The 12,835-nt window shown below is 43.3% G+C and overlaps 2 protein-coding genes across 3 annotated transcripts in view; both read right to left on the minus strand.

Annotated features, from left to right (window-relative positions):
- The window catches only part of LOC116696624 (neuroligin-3), a 132,148-nt gene that overhangs the window by 83,782 nt on the left and 35,531 nt on the right, over positions 1–12,835 (minus strand). The window contains exon 4 of one of the 2 annotated variants that reach the window (XM_032527711.1): positions 10,305–10,364. The exons of the other annotated variant lie outside the window; for it this stretch is intronic. Within the exon in view, the coding sequence (XP_032383602.1) occupies positions 10,305–10,364 (60 nt within the window). The remainder of the gene's footprint in view (positions 1–10,304; positions 10,365–12,835) is intronic. 2 annotated transcript variants of the gene reach the window in all.
- LOC116696626 (zinc finger MYM-type protein 1-like) lies at positions 4,257–7,408 on the minus strand. The gene is made up of 2 exons (XM_032527713.1): positions 4,826–7,408; positions 4,257–4,495 (listed from the first exon to the last, which is right to left on the minus strand). Exon 1 carries the CDS (start codon positions 7,178–7,180, stop codon positions 4,838–4,840), a length of 2,343 nt encoding a protein of 780 aa, XP_032383604.1. The 5' UTR covers positions 7,181–7,408; the 3' UTR covers positions 4,257–4,495; positions 4,826–4,837.

Raw genomic sequence — 12,835 nt, forward strand, 5'->3', positions numbered from 1 at the left:
GTAGAGGGAAGAAAAAAGCCTCTGTTTGAGGAATAGACAAAAAAGAATTACTGGCTGGCTAGCTAGAGCTGGGAGACAAGACAAGAAACTCTCTCTCATTTTCACTCCTGCTCCCCCCGCGTTCTGTGTAGCTTCTCGCCTTCCCCTCCCTCACTTTGTATCGCTTTCACTCACAGACTCTCCCCTGTCTCTCCCCGTTTCTCTCCCGCCTTCCCTCCATCTCTGTCCAACTCCCTGCCTCTCTTTTTTTCCCTAGGGCCTTAGAGTGGTGAAAATGAGAAGGGGTGGGAGGGCAAAAAGTGAGAAAGGAAGGAAGAGAGAGAGAGAGAGAGAGATGGAAGATAGAAAGAAAGGAAGAAAAATAAAAAGGAAAGAAAGGAATTAAGCTATAAAATTAAAAGAGGGAAAAATCCAAAAAGAGAGAAAGAATTGGGCTCAGATTTAAAAGGGTTGTCTTGTATTCTGGTTGCTATGGTAACTTAGAGCCAAATTTCAAAATCCTCAAGAACAGCTAATCGCAGACCACATCCTCCACAGCCCAATCTGCATCCATCTGCACAGGCACTGCTCGTTGTTATGCACCCCATCACATTAGCATGCCTAACACCGAGGACAACTACTTAAATGCATTTTGTAGAGACACGGTTTTTCTGTAACCCCCGCAGCAGAGCTCAGCCTTGATTCACAGGTTGTTTTTTTTTATGTTGTTGTTTTTTTGTTATTCCCTTGTTTATTCATGACCCTGTTACTTTTAAAAACAAAGCAATAACTTGGCTTTCTTCATCTTGCTGGTATCTGAGAAGGCTACACAGTGAAATGTGATTTATAGCTGACACTTCTCTATGCACACACTTATCTTAGACAAGAGGAGGGGGGGATGCATGGGGTGAGAACGCATGAAAGGTACAGTCAGAGAGGGGAAAAGAGGGGGCAGTAGAAAGGCAGAAGAACAGCATATCCTACACAAGGTACTCAAACAAATAGGCCACAGAAACAAGGAGAATGGCAGAGGAAGACGGAGCAGGGGGCAGAAATAAGAAAAAGATTAGTCATGTCAATGTTATCAGTCACCTCTTTTGTTAATTTACATTGGGTCTCCATGACAACAGTTAAATGGCTTAGGGAGAGCGATACAAAACATTGCAGCTCCACTTGTTCTAATCTGTTTGTTGACTTGATCTGATGCAGGGGGGTGGGGGTAAGGGTGGTGGGGGGGGCAGCAGAATATAACAGATCCCAGTTGGGGCTTTGGTTCAAAATGAAAAATAATAATCCTTTCTAGATACATCCACCTGTGGGCTGCAACACGAAATGACTAGAGGTAAAAGGTGAGCAGCTCTTTGAAAACAATCAGATCAGAGCTTTATCGGTTGTTGCTGACGGCCTAATCTGGTGTAACAGGTGACTAAGTTGAAAAAGCAGCCTCCTGATTCACTAACTTCTCCGAGGCAAACACATCATTCCATCAACACAAATATTCACAGCATCACAATGTAGCACAGAGCTCTGTGCCAGAAGAGAAACAGAGATAGGTTCATTAATGCACTGACTGGTATATTTGCAATAAAACTCACATGCACAACGAATTGGGGAAAAAAAACAAGAAACAAAATAAACTCATGATGACAAAGAAATCTGTGTGTGACAGAAATGCAGATGAAAGCTGATATGCAATGAAGAGTGAGCTGAACAGAAATATATACATGTATGTCACACATCACTTTCTCATATATTTCATATATCATGCAGCATCCACAATACAGGGACGCACACTCTCAGCACATATCATACGAACAGCAAACAATTGTATAGCAGTAGAGCAAATAAATTTAAAAGAAATCACTAATAAATGAATGAAAAACCCTTCAGTTCACAGCACCGGCTTAAATAGAAGGTTTGGGCAGTCATACCTACATCACAGGGCATGAATTTTAGCAAGCCAGAGGAGCACAACCTTTCATAGGTGCATCACGGTGGCTCTGGACTGATTGGAGTGTCAGTGGGAGGCATGACTCAGGCCCGAGCTGAGCCTCTAAGCGTTGGTGCTGCAAGTGAAACCCACCAGGAGGGCTGGGAGCACTCGTTCCACCCTCCTCTATCTTATTTCCTCTCCCTCCACTATACCTCCACCTTTTTGTCCTTTGACTTTCACTCCATTGAAAACAGTCAGTCATATATCTGACGTTAAGCGCCCCCAGAAGCGGCCTTGACACTCTGGAGTGGGACAGCACAAAGGCAAGTGGAGATAAGTGTCGGTGGCATTCACTGTGTCAACACATGGTGGCTGTCAGCGGCTATCAGTGAGGTCTGAGAGGTTGGGGGTGGGGGGGGTGACAATATCCTGATGTGGCAGGACATGACATGCACCCTACTGTAGTGCTCTTGTCAGGCCAAGCTTCACGCTTCACTCATGACAAGTCCATTACTGGCCATGTTCACATTTAAGAAGTGCATTTAGTTTAACTGGGGAGCTCCTTGCAAAACAGACAGTGTAATTACACCAAATTATACAGCAGCTTGTGCCATCGTACAAGTCACTGACAGTACTCTGAATGTCACCAAAAGTCTGCTTGATATTCACTTTATAATGAATTAAATGAGCTAGCGCTGTGTGTGACTGGGCCTCGGGAGGGGAAAAAAAGGCTGAAGTGAAGGAACACACAGTAACAAATGTTTCATTTTGGACTCACAGAAGACAGGGAAAGGAGACCACAAAGAAAAAATTGCTGATGCATAGCTGTTGCTATTTTAAGCCAGTGGACTTTCAGAGTCTACACATGATCAAGAGTGATGGGATGGGCAGGAAAAGAGCACCTTACAGTTAGAGGATGCCAGACTCCACCGTGTTCTCCAGAACACTTGACATATCGGAGAGCAACTGGGGTATGACTTATGCATATAAGGAAAATCTGAACATGGCACTGGGTATGTAAAAAGGAAATGTGTGTGCCTCTTCTATGCATCTTGACATGGCTACAGTAAAGTTAATGGGAGGAATAACCTTTGTGTGAAGGTGACTTCCTGCTCCCTTGCCGGTGTGTTAAATGTGATGTTGGCAACAGGGAAGACAGAAAGTGTTGTGTATGAGGACAGAAAGGAAAGAGAGGCGGGGATAGACACCGGCTGAGTAAAATGAAAGAGAAGACATGGTGAGAAACCTACAAGGCTATTAGCCAAAGCCCCCTACAGCTAGCCTGGCTCTAGATGAGGAGGCTGAAGAGGTGCTGTCCTCTCTAAGACTCACAGACCGCTGCTTACTCCTTGAGTGAACCAACACTAACCCTTCAGTCTTTCAGGGAAGCCTGCTGTTCTTGGTGCAAGCCACATAAGCTGATGCTATACTGTACAAACCCACTGAAGGGTTGAGGACAGCACACCGATAAACGCACAACAGAAGAGCACACAGCACAAACCACCTCAGATGTGCTGTAGCACTGCATGAGGAAAGTGAACTAGTTCAAAGCTGGTCTTTGCTGTTGAATCATTCTCTAGATTTATCGAAAGCAGCACGTTTTTACATGTTTCATTACGTGGCCGAAAGGGGGGAAATTGATGACAGCAGCAGTCTGGGTCTTCCATCCTTTGAAATGGCTCAAATGATTCCCTTGTGGATTAGTCATTAGCACCAATGCTTATCTTGGAAAGACACTGAGGAGTTGCACCCTTCCAAATATTTCTGCATAAATGGACTTCAAGGGGCATGATTCCACAACCCTATCACATCACAGAGAATAGGATAGTCGCAGAATGGAGAGAATGGTGTGTGAATTGCCCCCACTGTCTCCAGCCTGCCTGAGCTGAGGGCTTTGCTGGATGGCGATCCAGTCAGGCCTGTGCAATGGAATTAATGGTAATACCCAGGCAGGTGGAGCTCAGCTTTGCTCCTTGGCACAGCGACGATGGTGAGCTTCTCTATGGCGAGTGGGGCTATGTGTGTGCATATGTGTGTGATGTCTATTCCGTGGTTGCATCTAGAGCTTGGAAGCGAGCATTGTTTATGTGTATAAGTGTGTGCATGTGTGCATGCTTCACTGGTTTAATCGATGCGAGTGTATATGTCTGAGTGTGTGCAGCCTCACGCTGGGTGGAAGCATTCCTCCTGATTAGAGCTAGAGTCTCAAAGTGCCAAATGACAGACAGACAGACAGACATACACACACATTTCCCTTTATTATCACTTGGATAGGCAGGGCCGCGGGAACATATTTTGAATTGGGGGTGCTGATAAATTTTCAAAATGTAATACTGGAAAACATGCACACTCCACAAGCGAAAAAACAAGAAAAACGTCCATAATACAAAACAAGGGCTAGGCACGAGTAATGCAGGATATAGGCACACGGCTCATTGGTACAGATTAGGCCTACTACAAGCTCAAAAACGGAGCCACTAAACACAAGTGTATAAAAAAATTATGTTAAAAGCGAAGCAAGCGCAAGCCAGTCGGATCCTCCGCCGCTCTCTGCTGGTTGCCACTGCTCCCACACACGCAGTCCTGACACAAACATTGAAATAGAGAAATGCAGCCTTGAGTTTTTTTAGCGTAGCAATAGCAAATTAAACGCTTAAAGATATTGGGCCATATGTATCAAACGTTATTAACGCGTGTTAAACTGGGCCTAATCATTTTATAACAATACGGTTGGATAGTTAAAAATAAGTGTGACCTCATTCTGGGTGTCCAAGTAGTCTTTACACGCGTGTAAAAAAACACAATTATCCCCAATAATTACAATTAACTTTCAGTTGAATTGTCACTGAACAGTTGATGAATAATGCCAATTTACTGCACGGCGGCAGCATAATAATAAACCAGAATTCTTACCTTGTGCTGCAGTCATAACACTCCAAAGGTGTTTTTGCGCTCCGGGTTGACACTGATGAAAGTTTTCATCATTGCATGAATATCCAACTGGGCAACGATGTCCCCGTGTACGTGGATGAGGGTGAGGTGAGTTAGTCTCTTTTGGGACATGCTGCTCCGCAGCCAGGTTTTAAGGCGTCTAAGGGTTGAGAAAGTTCTCTCTGAAGAAGCAACAGAGATCGGTAGGCACATGCAAAGTTTTATAAGATCCTCTACTTCTCCAAATAGAGCTCTGGTTTGAGGGTGCAGGTTAGACAGATGTGAGGCAACTTCTTGTACTGTCTCGCATGGGGAGTCGGCCTCTTTACACACATCTCCCAACATTTGGAGCTGAAGGTGCAGTCGCCCTGTGTCAAGCTGTTTAGGAAGCTGAAGAGATTGTGCGTCAAGTTCCGATGATATGCGGCTGTTTGCTGCATCAATTACGGTCTTCTCCCTGAATGCAGCTGTTTTCATCCCGTTCTGGTCGAATCTCCTGGTGAGTTCAGACTGGACCAAATCCAGAGCTTCATAAAAGTCAGCTTTCCATTTGAGTTCACCTGTTGCCTGTGACAACGCTTCAGGGCCGACAGCTTGGCGATAGCGAGCAGGTGTTCTGCTTACTCTGGGCTCAGCATCTGGCATCTTCAGACCATTCTGGGTAGCACACACTTTCACCTTTTCTACCATTTCAGCCACCACCTTGTCATCTCTCAGTGACCCTACTCTGACCTTGAGTAGGTTTACACAAGCAATGGCACCAAGAGCACTTGATTTTGCACTCTGAAGGCTCTTTGCCACAGTTTCACAGGGCCCAAAAAGGGCTTCGCAGCAGAGGAGGCTGAAAAGAGTTTTTCCATTGAGTGCCTGTTTGTGCAGTCCTGATATTTTTGCCCTTGCATCCCCTCTTACGCCTCTATCGTCTTTCAAGCTTTCCAGTGTCGCCAAAACAACAGTGTACGTTGCGCAGCAGCGTTGAATTGCTTTGGTGCGCACACACCATCTCGTTGGGCATAGTCCTAAAATGTTGACAATGATGTCATCACAGCCGAAAAGTGTTTCAAAAAGCTGTTTGCGTTTTGAAGATTCTTTGATAACACCTGCAACACCCTGTACGAAGTTTAACCCGTCAGCTACTAGGCTCACCTCACGTGCAACTTCTTGCAGCACAAGGTCCAGGGAGTGGTTGCTGCAATGAACATACAAGGACTCGGGGCATATTTCCTTCAGTCGGGCCTGAACACCGGAAAAGCGGCCCGACATGTTATTTGCACCATCAAAACAATATCCTTGAAGGCGATCCAAAGAGATGTTCAATCTCACAAAGATGTCTTTCAAACACTTAAACAGCGTTTCTGCAGTTGTGTCAGGGCTCGAGTAAAATCCCAAGAATTTACAGTGAGACTGAAGATTACTGTCAACAAATTGAAGGCTGCATGAGAATTGTTCCGTAGCATTGATATCCGTGGTGCTGTCAGCTGTCAGTCCATAGAACGGGCAGTCTGATGCGCGAGTTACTATGTCCTTTTGAACAGCCTGAGCAAACTGTTCGATTATCTCATTCTGTATTGTGTCAGACATCCAATTATCCCTCTTCTTTATCCACTCTTCTTCTTTGGGTAAATTAAAAGTCCGTTCCAGCATCAGGTCATAGAGCACACCCTCACGAGTCGTGTCACCCCTAAACGGGATTCCTTTTCGTCCCAGGAATGCTATGGAGCGAAATAATATCTCCAGGACATTCCTTGCTGTTTGCTGGTCTTTGGCGGCAATATCGGAGAGCAGAGCACTTATTGGCGTTTTTTCTAACCCCGCAAGAGTGCGAATAGCATCTTTATGAATGGCCGATTTCTCGTGCAGACAAAATTTAGCAGATGCCTTGCGCCAGTTAAAAAATCCTTTCTCGACGAAAAGCCTATCTTTATTCACATGCTGACGGGAAGCCACCAGATTTTTCTCAACAGCCTGGATACAAGCAAAACAGAAAGTGCAATCATTCTCAATGTCATAGTGTATCCACCTCCATTTTTCAAACCACTGCGGCTGAAAAGAACGGGAAAAATCCTCATCTCCAAAACGTCTGGAAGGAAAACTGTGACCCCGAGGCTGGCAGCACTGAGTTGCCTTTGTTGATGTTCCCTCCACGGCTGCCTTGGTGCGGCTAGCTTGGCTAGCTCCCTCGTCGCCTGTTGCTAGCAGGATCGCCCTGGGAGTAACCAGTGCAGCGGTGCTGCTGCTACTTTCTGTTTCAGTTGTAACAGAGTTTTCTGCCTCCAATTTTTTAGGCTTTTTAGCCTGTGGTTGTATAAAAAAATCCAAAATGCGCTTTTGTGCCATGGCTAGGCTAGCTACTGTTGACGAGAAATCAATCGGTATCTTCACTCATGAAAGAGCATCAGATGTGCGCAGCGCGCCTCACTCTTGGCAAGATCGGCAGATTCATTTTAATCAAATTATGTGTTTATCTCATACTTACCAAATTTTAAAATGCATTACATTTAATTTTGATTGAAAGGGATTAGGTTTATATTAATAATCAATTTATTAAAAATAAATGTGTTTAGTTTTTTAAATTATGGTTGTAGTACTTTGTTCCTTCCCTAGGGGGTGCTGCAGCACCCTCCGCACCCCTAGTTCCCGCGGCCATGTGGATAGGGCAAAGGCAGCAGTGGTGCGAGACACTCTGGAGGTGGAGTAGGGATGCTGCCTTTCTCGGCCCTGGGCACAGTACCTCGGAACCACTGCCATGTTCCACCTGGGAGATTTAGTTCCTACACAGCCTGACTTCCTCTACTTACATACCCACCTTTATCAAACAACAGCAGGTAGGTGATTGAAAGCTTGTGCTCCCTTTATTTTTTTTATTTTTTTTTACAGTGCAATAACAGCCTCTGTAAAACTGAGTCTTGATTGTGGGCCAATGTAAATCACAGCAACTTGGCCCACACGCTTGTGTTGCTGGAGGAAGTGTTGCGTAGAATTTGAATGCACTTTGGGGGTGCCAGGGGGTTGAATGTTGCTGCTCAGACAGACACACAGAGGGACAAATAGAAAGACACAGGAAGAGACTGACAGACTGAACGGCTTAGAGGGGAACCTTGGGGACAGCCAATGGACAGAGAGAGACATACAGTATAAAAAAGGTCATTATATTTCTCCTACATATTTCATTTTGCATAGCTCCACGTCTCAGTTGAATGTTTTTATTGTCTGTTCCACTGGCTTTTTATTGGCCATTTAAATAGTCCTACTCCATTACATGTGTTACTTACATTTCTTTGGCAATGGGAGAAATCCTTTATTGTTCAAATAAAAACGTAGTGAATATAAGATCGTGTCTGGAGGGTTATAACAGGCAGGAGGGCAGCTCAAATATGGCAGAGGGAGGGACTAAGCCCAGGATAGACAGACTGCCAACTGAGACAGCATGGTAATATTGGGATGAACAGACTGAGAGATGGAGGGGGTTAGACAGAGAAACCAGACAAGACAGCAGCTCTCTGGACTGAATGAGAATCTGTGGATAAGAGCTGCATCCGCTAAATAGTAAGAGAGTGGGAGTTCTGCTTGTGCTCATATACTACTTGGCCTTTAACTTTAATACAAAACTTGATTTTCCTTGGTAATGCTTGCTTTACATTTACTGTAGACAAGGAGATTGCTGCCCACAATAATAGTACAGCCACTTGTGAGAGCAGCAGTATGTAAGACAGCTTACAAGGACTTTGTAGTTTGTGCAGTGTACTCGGCCATCCTTCAGTGAGTAGTGAAGTTAAGAGGGGCGGGGGGGGGGGGGGGGAGAGAATTAAAGAGGGCTGTCCCTGAATGCTGGCTTTAATGTGTTGGCCCATGGCAATTCAAAACAGACACATTCACCAGAACAATGAAAATCTTCTGGATCATGTTTAGGGATTGATGGCCAACTTTGTCACACATGCATTAGTTACAGTGCTGCGGCAGAGATTCTGCTGGGACGGTGATGCTCTGTAAACAGCATTAGTTGCGCTCAGTAAAGAATAGACTTGTCACATTTTCAGTGAGGCTAGTCTTGCACAACAGCTTGGAGTCCAAGCCACTGTGTGTGCATGCAAAGACTTGCCAGACAAAGGGATCGGCACTTGTCAGCAATTTTGAACGGACTTAGGGCTACATACACTGACGCATGTGGGCTTGCTTGAGGGAAGACAAACACATGCACGTGTGCACGTAAACACACAGTCAAGCCGAAAACTGAAGGTTTGGCTTCAATTGCAACAGCTCGCCGTGGGCTTGAATGAAGAAACACCTGTGTGTCAAAGTGGTGCCATGGCAACGCTTCCGGTTCTGTGATCAAGGCCAGTGTGAGGCTTCGCTGTGAACGAAGAGTCAACTGGCAAAGAAGAAGGAGCTTCACTACAAACCCTTAAACATCTGGAAAGAAGCCTGGCCAATCGGCCTCAGCTGGGTTTGAAATCCAACTTAGGACCCACAGCAAAGTTGGCATTGATTGTGCCAACATTCAAGACGAATAAATGGAAGGATATGGCAACATGGTGCGACATCTCCGTTTTCCTACAAGTAGAAGGTCTATATGCCCTAAACATGGGCTAATGTCCCAAACCACTTCACTCCAACATATAATCTTGTTCACCAACTAGACACAAAATTTGCAAAAATCAAATATGTATAAATAAAGGGCTTAACATTGATACCAAAAACCATGCTTGCATCATCTGCCTTACTGTGGCAAATTAAGACAAGGACAGAGCGATATCAAGGGTTCGATTCAAATTCAGAGACTTAAGCCGTTTCTGTTGCAGCACAAGAATCGTCTCTCATTCTAATCTCGGCAGAGATCCACCCTGAGCCAGGAATATCCCAAGATAAATATGGAAAGTGAACAATGTGATTGCTGAGCAGCAACTTCCCATTTTCTACACCTCTCGCCTCTAATCCTCTTCAGCAGCACTCCTGAACTGCCGCTCCTCATCTAAATCTGCTGGCAGACCTGGTGAACAGTCTGATACTACACTGCTGCTTCACTTCCCCTCTGCCATTATCGCCACAAATACAGCTGCCGTGGCCACACCTTAACAAGAGGCTCTCACCACTGCCTGTGCCCTTGTAATAACAGTTGCTTCAGTCACTATGTGAGATATTAAAATGACTCAACGCAGGCTTGGTTATCTAGACAGCTACTAGATCCGATCTGACTCGGAAGCCAAACGCTCTACTCATCGGCTGAAGGTGGATGCTTAGAAACAAAAGACCTCACATTCACTCTCTCACACTCGAACATTTGATCAAAGACAGCATTATTTTACAGAGTGCAATGTGACAGGGGTGCTTGATGATTGCAATTACAATTAGAAACAAAAATAAATCAAACAGAAAAAAAACAAGTGATCAGATAACAGAAAAAAAACTCTAGAAATAAAAAAATAAAAAAACATGCAGCATCTTTGTTCACCATGGAAAATACCTTCATCTTCATCACCGTCGTTATCCGCTAAATCCTCGCCCTGTTTTTTTGCATGGGCCCCTGTTATTGAAGCAGGGAGAGACATAGAGAGGCACAGGGAAATTCAAATAGCATGTTTGGAAACACACAGATGGGAAAAGAAGAAATTCAGTAAAAAGCAGTGTTTGAGACCATATGTGAACAATAACGTTAATTTAAATATACAATTCCATCAGAAAATGTGTCAAGGGCATTTCGTGTTAACACTCACAGTACATACAATAAGGGAAAAATAAACATTTTTTAATAGTATACAAATTTAAAAAAAGACTAAACTGGGTACAAAAAACTTCAATACACCTTGCAGAAGGTAACTTAAACAAACCACTGTTATAATGGCTTATTTAGAGCAGAGTCATACACCACGGGCAGTTTCAGATTTTGAATAGAATTCCAATCCTATACGTTAAGGTAAAAGCTCTATTAGCTTAAAGGACTGTTGCAAAAATGAACAACCACAACAACTGTGATTGGTTTTATTTGCATTTTGGAAATGGCTTCATGAGCAGAGCTTTGGTGTGTTTAAACAAGACTTTAGTGACTTTCTATTCTCTCTGGAATATGCGCCTGACATCTCGTTTCTAACTTTGGCATCCAGTGTAGGAGGCCATAAAAAGGCAAATTAAATATAATAAGTTCCCTGGAGCTGGTAGATATTTGAATAAATCACAAGATCGTGTGTATCATGTTTACTCAGTGATGTGTGCAGTTACTTCAGCTCGTCTTTTCGCCCTAAACAGTAGGTCATATGCTGTTGTCCCTGCGCTCCATGTTAGTAGGGTTAGTATCCCCCTAGGGTGCCTGCGCACCATGTACAAATGTGAACGAGCCCTATTATAACCTACTGATTGGTATGATATCAATGTATAATCATTTTCAACGCCCACCAGGAGCAGAGCCGCAGGATATCAATGCTGGTAAGTCAGTGGGTCAATCCCATCAGTCCATCCGTTCAACAATCCATCATCTTCTGATAAGAATTAAAAAGAAAATTTTACAGGCCAGAATTTTACAATTTTGGTGATACCCTGATGACCTTTCAGTTCTTAACATTGTCAGTTCAGATTTTCCTCCTGAGCAATTCTTGACACAGTGAATTCAAATGTTTTCGTGATTTTGGACTTTTCCCCTGGTGCAATCACTCGGCCACTATGAATAAATATTAAGATCTAAATCTAATGGGCTGACTGTCATGGAATTTACAAAAGCATTCACAATTTCCATCAAATGTCTGGCGTCAGCTGCTCCAACATCATGTGGATGTTGTTTAAGCCGTCATCTACTTTCTACATTAATCATGAGACGAGATGCGTCGGGTTCTCGTTGCCGCTGTGGCTAAACAATTTCCTGGGAGAAACCCTGGGCTACTTCATTCATCACAAGATCTTTCCTCTCTTGCCACCCTTAGATCAAATTCAACTTTTTCTTCAAGTCCACTGATAGTCTGCGTACCATTACATTTGCTGTAGATATTCATGGTCCCTGGAGGATGATCCACAGAACAGAACTGTTCGGTGAAATAAAAGACATAAGTTACATGATGCACTCAGGCCCACATCCGTTTTTCAATGATCACAATGTCAACCATTACATTTAATATTTCCTTAAAAAGTATTTATAGTATTTTTGTCATTTTAAAAGAATAAGCCTGTCAGTGGGGGCGAGTCAGAAGTGATATAAACCTCTTTGACATAGGCACTAAAGCTTTATTTGAATAAATGCACCGCCGTGTTTGAACACCTCATCCATTGTTAATTGATGGATGCAATATATTGCATAATATAATAGGCTAAGTGTCTTGACATTTACTGAGTACAATCAAGCTCTAAAAGTGGAGAAGCTTTTTAAATGCGTTGATTCCACAGTCTGTGCGGTGACCTTGTTCAGTCTAATGATTTGTAGAATTATACAGTTTGTAAAGGCAGCTACAATATATGAGCTTTAGCCAGGCAAACATTATCATATGACTACTACAACTTCTTCTGTTTCATCCTGTCTGGCAGTATCAGGTTCTTGGACTGATATTACTGTACAGCCAGTTGTGGAAGTTGTGATGGAAGGTAGTGCTTTTAAATTGTATAAGCCATAGCAATGGGTAATGTGACAGCCGCATCCTGTTCAGACATTGGTTAATGTAATCAAAATGTATAATCCATTAACAACATACAGTATAAAATATGTCCTAAAATAAAAATAATAAAAATAATATTATATTATAACAATTATTTTCTTATTATTTATTAAAATGTATAATCCATTAACATACAGTATAAAAGACTTTCTGTGCATGTGTTCCCTTTACTTAATAGCAATCAAGCCAAATGATAGCAATGTTCATATTGTTCAATTAGTCTGGAGTTTTTTAGCACGTCCACTTCAATAATTCAAAAACAACCCTGCTTAATAGAAGGCAAGGGTCTGCAGTGATGGGGGTGTGTTGTTTCCATAAAATACCATCATTTATCAGTTCATTATCAGACGCCAAATTACAG

Source organism: Etheostoma spectabile, chromosome 10 (genome assembly GCF_008692095.1).
Source record: "Etheostoma spectabile isolate EspeVRDwgs_2016 chromosome 10, UIUC_Espe_1.0, whole genome shotgun sequence".
Taxonomy (NCBI): domain Eukaryota; kingdom Metazoa; phylum Chordata; class Actinopteri; order Perciformes; family Percidae; genus Etheostoma; species Etheostoma spectabile.

Coding starts and splice junctions, on each gene's coding strand:
- LOC116696626 (XM_032527713.1), bottom strand. CDS start 7,180: ATGGCACAAAAGCGCATTTTGGATTTTTTTATACAACCACAGGCTAAA.